Genomic DNA, 18,370 nt, shown 5'->3' on the forward strand with positions numbered 1-18,370 from the left:
TTGTCGTTTATGTTGACAACACCATATCATTGTTTATAACTTTTTTTAGGATTATGGTTTGTTTAGTTTATATATTCGTTTTAACTCCCTTTGTGTATTTTTGTGTATCAGTCCTTGTAGCATTTGGCCGTTGTGGTAATCTCAAACACCTGATGCGGTGTATCCTATTGAGTTAATGCCCATTTTTGTACGTATTTGACATTTGGGCAAAAACTCTGAAGATACAGAATCAAGCAAAAATGTCACAAAAAAATGAGAAAAAGAGGATTTTTGTCTCCTTTGCATTCTGGTGGAAGAGCTTTTATTTTTTTGCTGCCGGTCACTATATGTCAATGGCAGAGAAAGATCAACAAAAATATTTTTGAGGGGGGAATTCGTGATGAAATTTGGTTTCATAACGCAATTTTCAAATCACAAAGGTGGTATTTTGGGAGGATTAAAATAATTTTGGTCAGCTGCTAAACATTATGTTAAACTTTAATATTAACGTAAACAATATATGGATAGTACACATGTTGGATTGGATTTACCTTTAATAGTCTCTCAGTGGAGAAATTTACATTTCACAGCAGCAAAGTTATGAAAGGAAGATGAAAAGAATGAAAGAAGTAGAAAAACAAAATACAAGAGCTGCTGGAAAGGCAGCCACTCTTGTGGCGCCATCTTATAGCCAAAAGAACAAAAAAAACAAATAATATGTAATATGTTTATTTGTATCGTGTCTCTCTACGTTCTGTGCTCAAGCAATGCAGTACATGTATTTTTTTCACCAAACATGATTGCGTTGACAACTATAATAGATGCACTGTCTTCTGTATTTATGCATGGTTTATTAGCGTAAACTGAACCTATAAAACCAATATATCTATAGTATATCTGATTAATATACAGATGTATTTCCTTCTTTTGAAAAATAAGTTTAAAATTCACTATCATTCAACATCATTCGGCCCTAGCAGAAACTAAACAAAATTGGGTAATTTATGCTAGCACACCTGATCATTTATGTCACAGGAATGAGCCATGACACACAGGTTGTTTATTGACAGTATATATGTAAAAAATCTGTTTAAGTCAAGCTATCACAATTATCACATGTATACGCTAACCAGTCACGTGCAGTCAGGGGAGGCAGGTGAGGCTATGCCTCACCTGTCATCATGGAAATGAAATGACAAAAATCATGGAAATCAAATGACAAAATAAATTAAACAGTTATATTTATTTGGTGATTTGCACTTTAATGTTCTTTTACATTTAACTTCACCATTTTTGGATTTTTTTCAAAATCGCTGAATTTTCACATTTACCATTGAAATACTAAGTAGAGACGAGCGGTGAGGCAGCAGCCGGCTGAGCCTCACCATGGATTGCGCAATCACTATGCTAACTGTGCTCGCTTGCTCTGCAGTGAGACTGCATTGCTGTCACTCTGCATATCACTATGTGTAAAGTGTTCAAAATATTTTCGTATATGAACTAAATTTCTACAGTTCAGCTTGTGTATATAATAGAGAATCACCATATCTAGAAGATGATTTGTTTTGCAACGTGCACAGCAAATTTTCAATTTGTATTGCCCCCCCCCCGCCCCAATGTAACCGATCAGTCATTCGGATTATGTGTTTCACTAATATAGGCATAGCAGTCAATCCTTTGACGCACCCTGAGCTCTCGCATCATATTTTGATGCACACTAATGAAAGAAGTATTCCAAATGTGATGTAATGTAGGGAAAGAGATGCCCATTTCACAGTAAGATCAGAGCATTGTGTGTGTGTGTGTGTGTGTGTTTTGAATGTTGCTGTGCCGATGACCATTTTGTGTTTGGGAGCCTTTTACTGAGCGAGTTGCTTGTTCTGTAGCCACAAAGGGATTGGATTGGATTGGATTGGATTTGCCTTTATTAGTCATAAGACATTAGACATAAGACATAAGTCTTTTTGTGCCGGTCCCAAGCCCGGATGAATACAGAGGGTTGTGTCAGGAAGGGCAATCCCACATAAAAGCTTGGCCAAAACATACACGCGGATCAAACCTCTAAAGATGGAGGACACTGATTTGCTGTGGCGACACCTTCAAGGGAAAAGCCGAAAGGAAAAGAAGATATAATGTACAGTCACTGTACATTATAAACACTGTACTACAAAAAAGTACAGATGATGGACTGTACGACTGAGAGCTTACACAGACGTACTGTACTACAGTGATCAAAACTGTGTGCTTCGGTGAGGCACACAGTTCTCCTGCCTCATGACAGGGGGCGCTGGTGATCACAGATTCTTCTTGCGACTCCTCGGCTGCAGAATAATAGAATTAGTGACAGCAAGCTACAGTAAACAGTTAGCAAGTTAAGTGCAACCATGCAGTCATTTTTTCGTGTTGCTTGGCCTTATTTTCAGAATGGTGGATTACATATCTAAATTGAAAGAATTTTCTAAACTGGACTTTCAATCGAAGCTGAAGTGACAAAGTTGTTTCAGCTCATGCTCACTATTCTAGCTACTACAGCAATAGTGGAGCGGTCATTCTCAGCACAAAAGACTGAAAACATACAGTCGGAACAGGACTGATCAAGGACGACTTTCTTCACTAGCAGTGATCTCCATTGAGACAGAGACTTCATTTATAAGTAAAGGTAACACGATAATGATGTTTTTTTTAATTCTTTTTTTCTATGCTACAATTTGTATACAGCATATAAAGAATGCTGACATGACATTTTAAACAAAACACGTTAACTGTTGCCAATCAAATGGCGAATAAGCTACTCTGTGGAGTTTATATGTTTGTAAATCTGACTGTGATGACGTCAGTGCCTCACCAGCCATGAACCTCACCGCACGTCACTGATGCTAACCACAAAGAAAAACCCCGCATGTACATGCTTATTATCCCTGTTATAAAGTGTTCATTTGTAAGTAAGCCTGTGAGAGGCTTACTGTGGAAAAAACAAGCCATCGAGTCGAGGTTAGCTTGGTTTTAATACATTCCAAGTGTGTCCCTGCGTTCAAACATTAACTCAGAACACTGCGGTTCCTTGTTTTTTTTTTTTTTTTTTTTTAACGCAATCCATTAATCGTTTACCTGGAAGCCAAGACAGGACTGGACGCACTCACATGCATGCAGAAGCATTCCTCCAGCCTACTAAGGGGTGTGAGTGGGTGCTTTCATACTTACATGTGTATGTATTCGTGTTCAGCCTATAACTGCAAAATGGGCGTGTTGAACGTTGGGAAAAAATGTTGAACATTCTTATCATTCAGTTGCCTTTGCGAGAAGTAGAAAGCGGTAAAGGCAGGCCTGGGCCGAACATAAGACGGCTCACTTGGAGTGGGGCCATTTTTATGTGGACGTTTTTTTGTCTGAAATAGTGCAATAGAACCAAATAATTTAAAAAAAATGTAAAAAATGTTGGTTTTAGAAATGCATAGCAACCGGATTAAATTCTCTCTCCTGTTTTATGTGGCCCTCGAGCCGTAGGTTCACCACCACCCTGAACTGTATACACTCGCAACACTCCTTTGCATTCATGCTGCATTAGTCACTGCTCCATCCAGCGCTTGGCGTGCAGTGTTGTCGTGAGGGCGGTGCTGTCAGAGAACAGTGTGAAAATGTGGATCATGTTTTTTGTTGTTCTTCTCAGGTCCCTCTCTCTGAGACCAGCAAAGGGCCAGGGTGGTTACCTGCGGTGACAGTCATGCCAAAACCAGATCTGCTCTGCTTAGTTCAGCTGCTGGACGGCACCATTGAGACCTTCCGAGTCAATGTACGAAACACACTGAGAAACCGTTTCCTGCCTGTGATTTTGAGGAGATCATATGTTGCTCTGCTAATAATGTGTCAGATCACGATGCATCTTTTTTTTTCCTGCCCCACATTAATCCAAATTTCATTCTCAGCATTGCACCATAACTCATTCACTGCCATTCATGAATTTATTCGGGAATTGAAAATATGGCGTAGAGCGCCATTCCTGAATTAGTTCTGGTTTTGTTTTTTCTTGCATTGGTGCCGATAAATAATAATAATAATAATAATACATTTCATTTATAAGCGCCTTTCAAAACTCTCAAGGTCACTTTACAGTCACAGGATAAGTTTTATTGTGAGTGAGCAGCGGCAGCCACATGCGCAAGCGTTCACTCAACACGGAATAACTCAAATAGATAGTTAGTTAGCTTGCTAAAAGATAACTAATAGATTGCCAGTTAGCTAGTTAGATAGGTAATAGATAGCAAATAGAAGTCTTGGCCAGACCTCCGGTAATGTTTTTTTCCCTTCCAGAAGGGGGCAGAATTTCCCCTTGTTAGCGCTTTGTTTCATCTTCAGCTGTTGTTAAAGCGCTATATAAACCATTATGTATGTATCGCATTGTATTTTGGACAGCCACCCTCATTTCAAGCTCCTATAACTCCAGACACATATACAGTAAAGTCTCGTTATATTGATATCGGATATATCGATAGTCCCGGTTATATCGATACTATTTCTATGCACGCACGGAGAAAATTACATGCAAACAGGGTCGGATATATCGATAGTCCCGGTTATATCGATATTTTTTCGGACTCCCTTGACTATCGATATAACGAGACTTTACTGTAGTTTAGGAGTTTGGCTGCATTAAATGTTTATGTACTCCTATAACTCAAAATTTTGTGGGTCCTGGAGTTCGAGTGACAATGACAAAAACCCTGGCACTGGAGTGGACACATTTTTTGCACATCTGGCAGTGACGGAGTTAATGTTCGCAGTTTGCTTCTGTGTATTTATTTCAATGATGGTCAAAATGGAGGCTTTGATTTTAGGGGTCCAATACTGAACCATGGATAGAAAGTTTGAACACAAACTATTGTACATACCCTTTTGTGGTGCCGATAATGTGCTGGTCAGACCTCTGGCAATGTTTTTCCCTCCCACGAGGGGGCGACATTTGCCTTTTGTACAACCGCCCCCATTTCCACCTCATATTACTCTAGAGTCATATAACTTCGGAATTAACTCTTTTTTTTCTGATGAAAAAAGAGTCTAAAGGTTTCCTACGCGGCATTAAAGGACAACCGACGTCTCCGGACAAGTTGTGTCCATAATTTGTAAAGTGGCTTCAAATGACTTCTACTGAGCGTATTTTTATAAGATTCCACCTCATATAGCTATATTTTACGTTTTAAGACTCGCTCTGAATATTCAAGAAGTCTTGTTTTTGAGTTGGTGACAAGTCCTTACGTGACGTCACGAAAGTACCGCCCCGTGACCGAAAAAAGACACATTGTAGCAGTCCTTCCATCATGTCAGTGTATTTTGCTGTACATGTTTGATCTGAGAACCGTGTTGCACCCAAAAGCTGCCAGAAGAGGGCATCCAAGCTCCGTATAAGGAATTTATCAGCCTGTGGAAGCAGAGGTAGCCACTGGAGGTCGCCATTTTGTGCCTCTTTTTTTTGGATGAGAAATTTTCCCCCAATGTTGCCTCAAAATGGCACATATAATTCTTTAATCGATTGCAAACGTATGCTTTCCTCTTCAGAACTATTTGAATCATATTCATAACTGGATGTGTAACAAGAAAGCATATTCTCCGAATCTGAAGCCATTGTTTTGATTCACAAGCAATGCAAGACGTCTTGGCGTGACGTCACGAACTGGGGGCGGGACTTTCTGAAAATGCCCAATTTGCAGCTCAATTTTTTGCAGATTTTGGACACTTTAAGTCATTTTTATTGTTGTTTTGCATTTGAAAACCCTGTCACTGGAGTGGACACATTTTTGCACATGTCGCGCAGTGAATGGGTTGAGCTGTCAAGGACACATTCACCTCCCGCAGTTTTTATTCCCGACATTTCTCGCTAAGTAATACTCATGCAGCAGTTTCATAATCTGCTACTAAGGACTTCTTGTTGAGGACTGTAGCATTTTTCCTCCTCAGCCATGTAGTCCAAAAGCTGTTTAGGGAATTATTTTACACCCCTCCGCATAAAATGCATACTGATTAGACTGGGCAAAAGTACCACTGGGGGAATAATATCTGTCGAACAGATATGTTAAGGCTTTTTTTGCCAATCGGATTAACTAATAGCCTCATCTGGGGGCAGATTTTACACCAAAGTCATATGCAGCCATTCAAATAAGATGGCTGAAATAGATGCGAAAAGTGTATATAGAATAGTTTGTGTTCACACTTTCTATTCCTGCTTCAGTACTGCACCTACTCAAAACTCACTTGTACTCTTTGGCTTTTTACTCAGCATGATTCCGACTTGATCTTGGTTTTACTCCCTGGTGCTTTCTACTATCTTTGCGACTGCTTTATTTCCTGTATATGATAGCTGTCCAAGTTAAGAGCTTTGTCACAATTTGAGCTGTTGTTAACCGGCTATATAAATCAATATGTATTGTATTGTATAAGCACATGAAGGACAACGCTAAGGTTCAGGGACTTTGAACTTTTCAACAGGGTAATACAATATATTTTTTTTTATATTAGTATGAATACCAATATAAAAAAACACTGTGTTCTTTTTCAATGGACCCTTATAACATCGGCTGCAGTAAATAATCAATTTGCTTCTTTCAAAAATGATTCTTACACAGTTTACACAGATGGATTCTTGACATAGTGACTGATGTGATTGTAAAGAGCTGCGGATAGAAAATAAAATGAAAAAATAATGACATTTTTGACCCACAGATGACACTTTGAAGATCTTAAATCATTCCGTTTGGGTACCTGTCGTTTTTGATTCTATTCCCACCTTCAAATCCCATCTCATAACCCACGTATTTAAAGGACAACTGACGTCACTTTTTTGTTTCCTAACTGACATCAGAAAAAAACTAATATAAAATAGCATAAAAAATACCCAAAACACGCAGTATGATATTTTTATTCAAATGCAAAATACCAATAAAAATGACTTAAAGTGTCCAAAATTTGCAAAAATTGAGCTGCGAATTGGGCATTTTCAGAAAGTCCCGCCCCCAGTTCGTTACGTCACGCCAAGACGTCTTGCATTGCTGGAGAATCAAAACAATGGCTTCAGATTCGGAGAATATGCGTTCTTGTTACACATCCAGTTATGAATATGATTCAAATAGTTCTGAAAAGGAAAGCATACATGTTTGCAATTGATTAAAGAATTTATTCCGTGCCATTTCGAGGCAACATTGGGGGTAAATGTCTCACCCAAAAAGAGGCCGAAGAAAATGGCGACCTCTTGTAGACATGACAGTGTATTGCGTTTACACAGACTGATAAATTCCTTATATGGCGCTTGGACGCCCTCTTCTGGCGCAACATGAGGTTTTCAGACCAAACAAGAATTGACAGCATGGAAGGACTGCTACAATGTGTCCTTCTTTTGGTCAGGGGCGTTCCTTCAGTGACGTCATGTACGGACTCGTCACCAACTCAAAAACAAGACTTTCGGAATATTCAGCACGAGTCTTAAAATGTAAAATATAGCTATATGCGGTGGAATCTTTGTAAAATACGCTCAGTAGAAGTCATTTGAAGCCATTTTACAAATTATGGACACAACTTGTCCGGAGACGTCGGTTGTCCTTTAAAATCACATTCTCTGTACGGTTTTAGCTCTTGTTCTTTTTATAATTGTATCTGCGGTTTTATTTATTGGATTGGATTGGATTGGATTGAATTTGCCTTTATTAGTCTCGCAATGGAGAAATTTACATTTCACAGCAGCAAAGTTATGAAAGAAAAGAAAAGCAAAATGTCCCTGTTTTGTGATTGTAAAGTGTCCTTGAGAGCTTTGATATTATTATTATTATTATTATTATTATTATTATTATTATTATTATTATTATTCTCTTTGTCACAAATCTCCTAGACACACATTACAATTGTTTAGTACTGTAAATGTAAATGCAAACGTGCCGCATTTCATGTCATGTCTGTGTTTTCAGAAGCAGGATGAAGGTGTGGTTTTGTTGGACCAAGTGTGTGACCACCTGGGCCTACAGGAGAGGCAGCTCTTCAGTCTCCAGATCAGAGACTCCAGCACAGCCGTTACCTCAATCATGGCCAACACACACTCTCCCGTACGTGCGCACACTCTTCTCAACCTCATGCCCCCTCCCCTTCATTTATGTATTTGTATATTGGCTTATTGTGTATCTGTTTATTTATGTCATTAAAATTAATTAATTAATTAAATGTTCATGTAGTTCGGAGCTCTTACCCATGTGATACAATCATGTGTATTAGCTATTTATTACTATTACCAGAAAAACTGATCCTGTGACTGTAAAGTAACATTGAGAGTTTTGAAAGGCGCACATAAATGAAATGTATTATTTATTTATTTATTTATTTATTCATTTATTTATTTGTTTATTTCGTTAGTTATTTATTTATCACTGTATTAATGTGTTTATTTGATTGTTTATTTATTTATCTCTTTTTATTTATTTATTTATTTATTTATCTATTTATTTATTTATTTATTTACATCAGAATGAGAAAACCTTTAATAGTCCCACAACGGAGAAATTTGAAAGGGACTTATTTCTTTATCTATCTATGTATCTATGTATCTATTTATTTTTTTGTTTGTTTCCGTGTGTATCTGTTTTTTAATTTATTTCTAAAATCTTTATTTATTTATTTATTTATTTATTTATTTATTTATTTATTTATTTATTGACTTACTTAGGTATTTGTGTGTTTGTTTATTTGTGTATCTGTTTATTTATTTGACATCTTATTTATTTCTCACTGGATTAATTAATATATTGTTATGTATTTATTGACTTATTTATTTATCCATATATTTATTTATTTAAAATTGATAGCCAGCCACTGTAACACACTGTACTGTGTTGTTGCTGTTCCCCCAACCCCACTTTCATGTTTATTGAATATTTTAGCAGACAAAAGGCACAACAAAAAACATTTTCAAGGATATTCACATGGATATAAAATAATTCTTGACTTGTTTCTGTTGAAACACAGTGCCTGCTTGCTTTGTCTTTTTTCTGTCCTTCTAAGCGATTATGTTGAACACATTTCTTTCTTATAGAGATGGTTGGAGCCTGAGAAACCCTTTAAGAAGCAGATCAAAGGTGTTTACCAGGCAATTTATTGCCATTTTTTTCCCATTTCCAAAGAACATTTTTACATTTCCATAGAGGCGATGCGATGACAGCACTGACACAATGACATTTCTCTGCAGGTCTTGCGTCTCCCTTTTACCTAAACTTCAGAGTGCGCTTCTTCATTTCCGATCCCAACTCTCTACAACATGAACAGACAAGGTGCTCTCTTCTTTTTCCTTTAGTTTATTTTGTTTTGTGTTTGGTAAGCACAACATTTTATCTAAAAAAAAGTTCTTTCCAATTCTAAAATCTCTTTCATTTTGTTCTCCGCAGGAACCTTTACTTTCTCCAAATCAGGAGTGACATTAAAGAAGGCAGGTGAGTGTGCAAAACAAGCCCGAATGCAACCATCACCATCCAGCCCATTTCTGTACACTTTTTTTTTATAGCTGCTTTATTGTGTCGCCGTGATTGCAGGTTGCAGTGCCCGCTGAGTTCAGCTGTCGTGTTGGCCTCTTACGCCGTGCAGTGTAAGCCTCCCACAGTAACCTGTGATTAATGACTTCCTAACAGCTGTGTGAATAATCACACTGTTTGAATGTGCTCTCGAGTTCTTGACAAATGTGAACAAAGTATTGGGCCACAGCGATAATACTCCAATAGACTTTCTACAAAGTTTTTTTTTCCCCTGTGGTGTGTGCCTTTGATAATTCTTGTCCATTTGCTAATACAGTTTTTATGGACACATATTTAACTCATCCATTTCCATTCACAATTTTTTTTTTCGTGACTTGAATTCGAGTGACAATGACAAAAACCCTGTCATTAGAGGGGACACACTTTTGCACGTCTGGCTGTGAATGAGTTAATATCAAACATGTGACACCCATTGTAAGCTAATGCTGTAAGCCAATGGCAATCTGTGCATCCATCAAAATCGGATGCAGCTCTAAGTATCATTTGGCTTTGTAATCATAGTATCACACCAGTGGGGGATGTTGGTCAGGCTGTCACATGAAAGTGGCTCTTAATTTTCTACCAGTCTACCTGATCATGACATTGGCGGATTAGCTCTATGTGAGGCTGGTTATTATTTCTAATGGTGCCACTGGTCATGTGACCACTTTATCTTGAATGGAAATGAGCCTACCATACTTTCCGGTGTATAAGGCGTACCTTCAATGAATGACATGTTTCAAAAAAGTTTCCATATATAAGGCACTAGACTAGAGTATAGGCTGTGGTTATATTATCAATCCATTAGCTAAAGGGAATGTCAATAAAACAGTCAGAATTCGCCCTAATTTTACTTTTTTTGGTGTCAAACACCAAAATATGAATTGCAGAATAGTATAATGTGTGGTATTTTCTTCTTGAACGAAAAAATATTCCTGGGTTTTATCAGAGTTGATCACAATACAATAATAAATATAATTTTTAGAGATCCTTCTTTCAAGCTTTCACTTCCTTAGTGGTTTACATGGAATGTTTTGTCCTTAATTTTTTCAAAAATAAACAAATTTAGTTTTTCTTGAGGCACTAAATACAAAAACAAGCAAAAAGCGCAAATAATTCAATTTCCAATCAATGTGCCAAAAACGGAAAACTATGGCAAAATCCAGAAAGAAAATCCACCTTGCAAAGCACCGTATTTTCCGGTGTATGAGGCGCACCCAAAAGGTTTAATTTTCTTCAAAAGATGACCCTGTGCCTTATACGCTGGTGCGCCTTATATATGAAGTAATATTGAGCCATAACAACCGACTTCATTTCCCCCAGTTGAAATAGTAGTGCGTAACCCCAGCCTCCACTGTAGCACTTTACAAGGAGGTGTGCCTTATACTTGGAAAACATTTATATATTTATACATTATATTTGGAAAACTTATTTCATTCATTGAAGGTGCGCCTTATAGTCCGGTGCGCCTTCTACATGGAAAAAGTTTGAAAATACACCATTCATTGGGGGTGCGCCTTATACTGCAATGCACCTTATACACAGGAAAATATGGTAATATTAAGGGATTATTGAAACTAAATGCCATTTTATCTCTCAGCATGCACATCACCCCACTTCTTCTACGAGGTGAAATGGAGTCGTGGCTGCAATATGATTTAAAATACATAAGGCGCACCGGCGTATAAGGCGCAGGGTAATCTTTTGAAGAAAATCAAGGATTTTGGGTGCGCCTTATACACTGGAAAATATGGTAATTGTTACATGGCAATTTTGTGGAAGTGCAGAACAACCTTATAAAAGCGTTTTAACGTAATGTATTTTCTCTAATCTATAGTCCAAACCCATGATTTAATTAACTAAAAAGAGCATCTTAAGAAATTTGCCATTGGAGCATACAAGCGTCATCTCATGGAATACTTATGTTTGACCAATAGCTGAGCTGGGGGATCACAGTCCATCCCAGCAAAACGGTTACCTGTCCAAGTACCACTTCATCCCTGAGCAGGATGAAAACTTTGTTTCCAAAGTGGAGGACCTTCACCCAAAGCACAAGTAACGTGATTCAACAACATCCATTCATAGCCCTTCGGCCATCCATTTGCAGTCGGTTGATTGACTCGTACTGCACCTGTCTGCGTGTGTTCACCTCAGGGGTCTAAAGAAAAGTGAGGCCGAGTTGTGTTTCCTCAACACCGCACGGACGTTGGAGCTTTATGGAGTGGAGCTGCATGCTGCTCTGGTAACATCGCCTCTTGCATCAAAATGGTCATTTCATGCTCCACTTTTATTTCATGGCTGACATTTGTCTGACACTCTTGGTTCTCTTTCTCAATTCCAGGATACCGACAATGCCTCTCTTATGGTGGGCCTGGCATCAAGTGGTGTTGCAATATTCTGTAATATGATTTGCTCTAGTTTCTTCCCTTGGTGAGTCATGGCAGTGCTCATCAATTTGTTTTCTTTTACTCTCAAGTTCACTACAAATGACCTCAATAACATTGTCCCCATGCAGGGGGAACATTATCAAGATTTCATTTAAGAGGAAGCGATTCTTTATGCATCTCAAACGTAAACATGTAAGTATTTTGCTGTTGCAAAGAGTGAGTTAATCCTAAACCGCCATTGTGTGTCTTTAAAGGTTAACTCAAGTCAACAAATTTCTTTGCAATAATAGGTTCGATGTGACCTGTGACGTTGGCTGCGTAAGCCCGAGGGCACCTTGACATCAATTTTAGACAACTGCAATGGGCAGTGTTGCATGAAATGCGAGCCTCCTGAGAATGCTTTAAAAAATTGGCTTAATTCTGAATCCACCAATGCGATGTTAGAACATAATTTCAATTAGTGTGACAGCATAAAACATATTGTGTGTGATCACTATTATAGCCAATTCTTGCAAAAATGTCAGGAAAACAGACCTCAACAATGGCAAAGGCTGTCACCATAAGTGTAAGTGTTTGTTGATTATGTCCAATACTTCCTGGTTATAAAAGTAAAAAAAGAACGCATGGTCCAATCCAATGATGTCACTGTGGAGGGATGTATTCCATTTATGTCAGAGTCACTCAATACAGTTGAAGTAGTTTTTTGAATCAGCAGCTTTATCCTGATTCTCACACAAATTAAAAAAAGATCAGTTAAGAAAACCTATATTTGTGTCACAATGGAGAAATTCCCCATTCATAGAAGCAAAGCATCTTTGCTTTGATACTGTTACTGCTATCGTTGCATCCCCAATATTTTATTCTGTGCTAATGCAACAGTATTGATGTTTTGACCTTGAAGCATATACGATTCCGCAGGGGGAGACCCAAGACTGTGAAGTTTCGCTCACACTGCTATGTGCAAAGAGCTGTAAGAACTTATGGCGCTCCTGTGTGGATCATCACTCTTTCTTCAGCTGCAACCGCACCGCCAGGAGCCCCAAACACAACAACAACACAGTTCAATCCTACAGGAAGTTGATAACACACCACCTCGGCCTGGCAAACAGTAAAAACCAAAGGTGCCTTTTTCTTTTAGTCCATCATTCAAGGTATATATTTAAACGCCACTTTCATAACTTATAGCGGTCCCGTTTGTCAACGTGTGGTGGGCGGGATGGTGTGGAACCCAGTCCTGCGGCGGTCCATTTCATCAGAATACTTAGAGACAAAGAGCCTACCGTCACGATCGCCCCCCAGCACACCCAACTGGTACATGTGCAACATCTCACTTGACTGAATTCTGGAATCATCATTATCTTTTTTTTGATATATGTCTCTGAGACAGGCGGAGTACTCGTGTTCGCCACGGCATCCATAAAGTTCGTCCGTCATCCATGGAGCTGAACAGTGAGTTGAAAGACATGTCCGAGGGTGAAGACGTCTTCTACACTTACAGGACATCCGTCAGTAGCAGCAAGGACAGTGAAGGGGAGTCTTCGCTACATCAGTGCGTACAGTATTTAATTTTTTTCCTTATTATTTATCGCGACAGGTTTTTTTCACGTAACTGACAAATTTTTGCATATTCACAGTTTGTGAACTTTGATTCTGAATGCATTTCTCTATAGTCGAGGTCATCCCAATCTATTTTGATCTTAGTGCAAAAATTGTTGTTCTACTAATGTCATAATTTGCTCAATCTATCAATGATGTTATTGATCCTCAAAATAAGCACAGGAGGGTTGATCTATGCTACTCTAGTGTATATGTGAGGCCGAAAACGGATCTATTTTTAGCCGCGTCGCATTTCATGGGAGTGGAAAGGTTTGTGTCGAAAACTCTCAAAAGTACATATTTTTTTGGAACTGCGTAGAATCGGTGATTGTATATCTTTTGCTTTTTTTCACCCAAACTCATTGATCGATCCCAAAAATCACATCAAGCCTAGTTGAGAGAGTTTGAAATCATCCTCTTCAGAACAAATAGCTCCTGTCCAATTCAAGGATATGCTTGTTAAATGAAGCAATGATAGAAGTCGGAGAAGATAAAAATTAACTGCTCCACAAGGGACTCGCTTGAGCAGATTGACTGCCTCTTTCAAAAAATGTGGAGGGAGTGGATGATTGTTTTAACATCAACTCAGTCAGGCAAGCAAGTGTTTATCTGACAGAGGTGACATATTTGCCATCGCAGTTCATTGGTTTGATAGATATGGATGTAGACATGGATCAAGTCAATTTTGGCAGCGTTCCGTTAAATTGATTTTTCCCCCCTCCTCTAATTACAATAGCGCAACTTTGCTTACTTTAATTGAAACGATTGGATTGTAGATTTGTCTAAGCATTCTTGTTTTTGTTTGTTTGTTTGTTTGTTTGTTTGTTTGTTTGTTTGTTTGTTTGTTTTTGCTAAGTGGCGTCCCCTTATAAACTTCATTGGCTTTCTTGCTTTTGTTAAATGGCTTCATTTGAACACTAAAAGTGAGACAAAGCATCAGAAACCAAGTCCCTTAATTCATTTTTTTAATGTTCCCGGCGTGTGGCAAAAAATTAATCATTAAGATAGGTATGCTATCCTATCTCGCTAGCTCTCTAGCTCGATAGCTATCTATCTATCTCGCTAGCTAGCTATCTAACTCGCTAGCTAGTTACCTAACTCGCTAGCTAGCTAACTCGCGACCTCGCTAACTAGCGCGCTAGATAGATAAATGGATCGATGGAATAGATAGAGTTGATAGATACAATAGATAGATACAGTTGATAACTAGATATTTTTCCCCATTACCACATCCCCCATAGGACGTTTTATCTCCTCATAACCTCTTGTGATTTCAACAGTTGGCGCAATTATGCTGTCACTCTACACTGTCATAATGTGATAAAGCAACATTTCAAGTAGGAAGGGGCATGTCATTTACAAGCTTTAAAAGCTGAAATTCATCTTGTGTGCTTGCAAAGTGTGCACATATACATATACGGTATACTATAAGGCTACCCCGTGATGTAGACACCATGCCTCAATGTGTCATTATATTCGTCATCCTCTTGAACAAATACGCACTTCCATTATTTTACCCTGAAGGAAAGAAAAACACAATACAAGTGGGGCATCTATCAACTCCATCTACTCCATCAATCCATCTATCTGTCTATTTTAGCCAACTGCAATTGCTTTAACTATAGCAAGACGTCTGTGTAAGCTCTCAGTCATACAGGAGTAGTCCATCGATGAAAAGGTTTCTTCAGCCGTCATCTGTACTTCTTTCAAAGAAGTAGAGATGACGGCTTCTTTGAAAGAAGTACAGATGACGGCTGAAGAAACGTTTTCATCGATTAACTATAGCAAGGTTTCCACTTCCTGATTGGCTTCTTTAATCAACATCTCAAGTAATGAATTTCCTCACTGTTATTATATTCCATAATCAAAGGTTGGATGATATCTTGTTGCAAACCGATGACAGTATAACTGAAGACGATGGCATCAACATCTCCCTGTACAATAACAAGGTATTTTATTAACTGTAATTGCCCACGCCCTGAAGTACGTATGCTGTACTGTATTAATTGTGTTGTAATTATGACTGTTTATTCAGCAGGCCCTCAGCGACGGTGACCTACTTCTGATTTGCATCGCTCCTGATCATGAGGGCAAGTTTGGCTTTAATGTCAAAGTAAGTGTAAAACGTTTGTATTCCCTTATGCGGCTTTTGTTGTGTGTTTGTTACTCCACTCTTACGATTTCATTTCATTTTAGGGTGGGGTGGATCAAAAGATGCTTCTTGCCATATCCCACGTTAAACCTGACTCTCCGGTAAGACCAATTTGACGCAAGCACACACTTTGGGAATGAATCTTGCAAAATGATTGCACTTAAAAAATATTTGAACCACATTTGACCCCCGTATTTTCTGCTGTATAAGGTGCACCGGAGTATAAGGCGAACCCCCAATGAATGGTGGCTTTTCAAACGTTTTCCATATATAAGGCGCACTGGAGTATAAGGCGCACCTACAATGAATGAAAAAAACAAATCTAAAATATAAATACAGTATGTAAAAGTTTTCCAACACCACGTTATTTATAAGGCGGTACATTAGAGGCTGGGGTTACGCACTACTTCTTCTACGGGGGGGGGGGGGGGGGGGGGGGGGGGTGGAGTCGTGACAGTAGTCGCGAGACCTGTTGTGGCTCAATATGACTTCACATATAAGGCATTGATTGGTGAATCTTGCCTCTGGCCAAGAAGGCTGATATAGATTGCAGCTCATCTGCCACCGCAGTAAAGAAAAATGCAAAAAAAATCTTTTTGATATATGTCTCGATCGAGGTCATTTTTCACATAAGCAAAAGTAAATCTGCATAAGCTTGAAACATTTCACATCATCTTGGCGTTTCATGGATTCAGCTGGAATATTTTTTCATGCAACTAAAATGAACATTTGCAGGTGAGTAATTTCAGCACTCGCGACTTCCTGCCAGGTAATTGTGACCAAACTCTCAGGAGGTTCTCTTCACGCGTGAGTCATTTCTGCAATCTTAGAGCAGCTTTATCAAGGCCACAATTTTAAATGTTACATCAAGGAAGTAGAAAATAAGAGAACATCTAAAAAATATTGAACAAGAAATAATATCACTTAGTGTTTTTGTTGGAAATTGTTAACTCATTCACTGCCATTCACAGATTTTTTCGGGAATTGAAAATATGACGTAGATCACCATTCCCGAATTAGTTCGGGTTTTGTTTTTTCTTGCCTGGGTTCCGATAAAGCGCTGGCCAGATCTCTTGCCATGTTTTCCCCTTCCACGAGGGGGCATCATTTCCCTTTTTTCCATGTTAGCACTTTGTTCCAGCTTTAACTGTTGTTAAAGTGCTATATAAACCAATATCCATGTTTTGCATTGTACGGGATGACCAAAAATACGCGTACCCATGAAAATTTCAATTGTGGCTTTCATCAAAAACCTATTTATTTCAAATTACAACCACACATTTGTCAGTTTATGGAAGACCATTCACCAGAGTTTCAGCTCAATTTCCCAAGATGTGTTCCAAACGTCCCGCATTTCGTGGCAAGCAAACCTGTAATCGTCTGAAAAAGTTGTCAATCACTTTTACACATTCCTCATTCGGGAAATAAGATTGCTGCAGTGAGGGAATCAGTAGGACGCATCTTTTTGGGTCACCCTCCCTAAAGAGGAGTGTGTAAAAGTGAGTGACAACTTTGTCAGACGAGTACAGGTTCATGTGCAACGAAATGGTGGACATTTGGAACACATCTTGGGAAAGCCATAAATTCACTAAAATTGACAGAAATAGCTGAAACTCTGTTGAATTGTCTTCCATAAACTGAATAATGTGTGGTTGTAATTTTAAATAAATAACTTTTTAATCAAAGCCACAATTGAAATTTTCATGAGTAGGTATTACTTTGGATCACCCTGTATTTTGGACAGCTGCCTTCATTTTAAGCTCGTATCACTTCAGACCTATATAATTTAGCCATTAACTCTTTCATTCTGATGAAAGAAGAGAGTCTAAGGTTTCCAACACTGTATTGAATGGTTATGTAGTCCTAAAACTCAATCTTCTGTGGGTCTTTATTTCACGTGACAATGACAAAAACCTTGGCACAGGAGAGGACACATTTTTGCACAAGTCTGGCAGTGAATGGTTTAAAATGTGAATAGAACCAAACATTTAAAGGTAAACTTCTCAACTATTTATTATCCTTGACCCACCTTGTTATACGGCGTATTCACCTTCTCAAACAATATGACTTGTTTTTTGTCATATAGTTTTGGACACCTTCCCAATAATTATTTGTTTCTTTCAACTTTGGTCCGTCGATGGACCCAATGAGCAAGTAGGAGAGCACTTTCTTCCTATTGGTCAATGGAGAAGAAACAATCGAATGATAACATAGGACATGTCACACTACGTGGCCCGCTGAACAAGAACTCTAACATGCCAAAATCTTCCAGGCCGGTCGATGTGAGCCCAAACTGCTGGAAGGAGACCAGGTGGTGCTCATCAATGGTCGAGACATTTCTGAACACACACACGACCAGGTGGTCATGTTCATACGGGCTAGCAGAGAGTCACACTCCCGAGAGCTGGCCCTGCTCATCAAACGCAAAGGTCTGCTTGTAGAAATGCAAATAAATGGAAGAAAATGTGCAGAGGAAAAGTCTCACGGGTGACTCGCTCGATTGTCCTCGCATTCCAGGTCCTGGCCGCACACCGGCTCTGCTGCTGCCGCCTCCTGCCCTCACTCTCACCAGTCAAACCCAAGGAGACGGGAAGCCAGAACCGGTCACGACATTGGATGAATCGATGCGACAGGTGGAGAGAGGAATTCAGTCAGGAACTCTGTGCTTCCACTTTGAGGTATTTGAGTTAAAAATACATAGATTTTATGACGCCAGTGACATT

The 18,370-nt window shown here is 38.8% G+C and overlaps 1 protein-coding gene across 3 annotated transcripts in view; it reads left to right on the plus strand.

The window, feature by feature from the left end:
- The window catches only part of ptpn3 (protein tyrosine phosphatase non-receptor type 3), a 30,298-nt gene that overhangs the window by 353 nt on the left and 11,575 nt on the right, over window positions 1-18,370 (plus strand). For 2 of the 3 annotated variants that reach the window (XM_088998759.1, XM_088998761.1), the window contains exons 2-19: window positions 3,647-3,769; window positions 7,926-8,060; window positions 9,041-9,083; window positions 9,194-9,275; window positions 9,390-9,434; window positions 9,534-9,586; window positions 11,450-11,567; window positions 11,667-11,754; window positions 11,854-11,942; window positions 12,028-12,091; window positions 12,818-13,020; window positions 13,085-13,210; window positions 13,287-13,448; window positions 15,366-15,444; window positions 15,531-15,608; window positions 15,692-15,748; window positions 17,920-18,076; window positions 18,165-18,325. In XM_088998759.1, coding sequence (XP_088854885.1) covers window positions 3,701-3,769; window positions 7,926-8,060; window positions 9,041-9,083; window positions 9,194-9,275; window positions 9,390-9,434; window positions 9,534-9,586; window positions 11,450-11,567; window positions 11,667-11,754; window positions 11,854-11,942; window positions 12,028-12,091; window positions 12,818-13,020; window positions 13,085-13,210; window positions 13,287-13,448; window positions 15,366-15,444; window positions 15,531-15,608; window positions 15,692-15,748; window positions 17,920-18,076; window positions 18,165-18,325 — 1,809 coding nt within the window. In that variant the 5' untranslated portion in view covers window positions 3,647-3,700. The remainder of the gene's footprint in view (window positions 1-3,646; window positions 3,770-7,925; window positions 8,061-9,040; window positions 9,084-9,193; window positions 9,276-9,389; window positions 9,435-9,533; window positions 9,587-11,449; window positions 11,568-11,666; window positions 11,755-11,853; window positions 11,943-12,027; window positions 12,092-12,817; window positions 13,021-13,084; window positions 13,211-13,286; window positions 13,449-15,365; window positions 15,445-15,530; window positions 15,609-15,691; window positions 15,749-17,919; window positions 18,077-18,164; window positions 18,326-18,370) is intronic. The other variant, XM_088998760.1, reaches the window with a different exon arrangement.

The sequence above is a fragment of the Hippocampus bargibanti genome, linkage group LG06 (genome assembly GCF_051943395.1).
Source record: "Hippocampus bargibanti isolate YZ-2025 linkage group LG06, ASM5194339v1, whole genome shotgun sequence".
NCBI lineage: Eukaryota > Metazoa > Chordata > Actinopteri > Syngnathiformes > Syngnathidae > Hippocampus > Hippocampus bargibanti.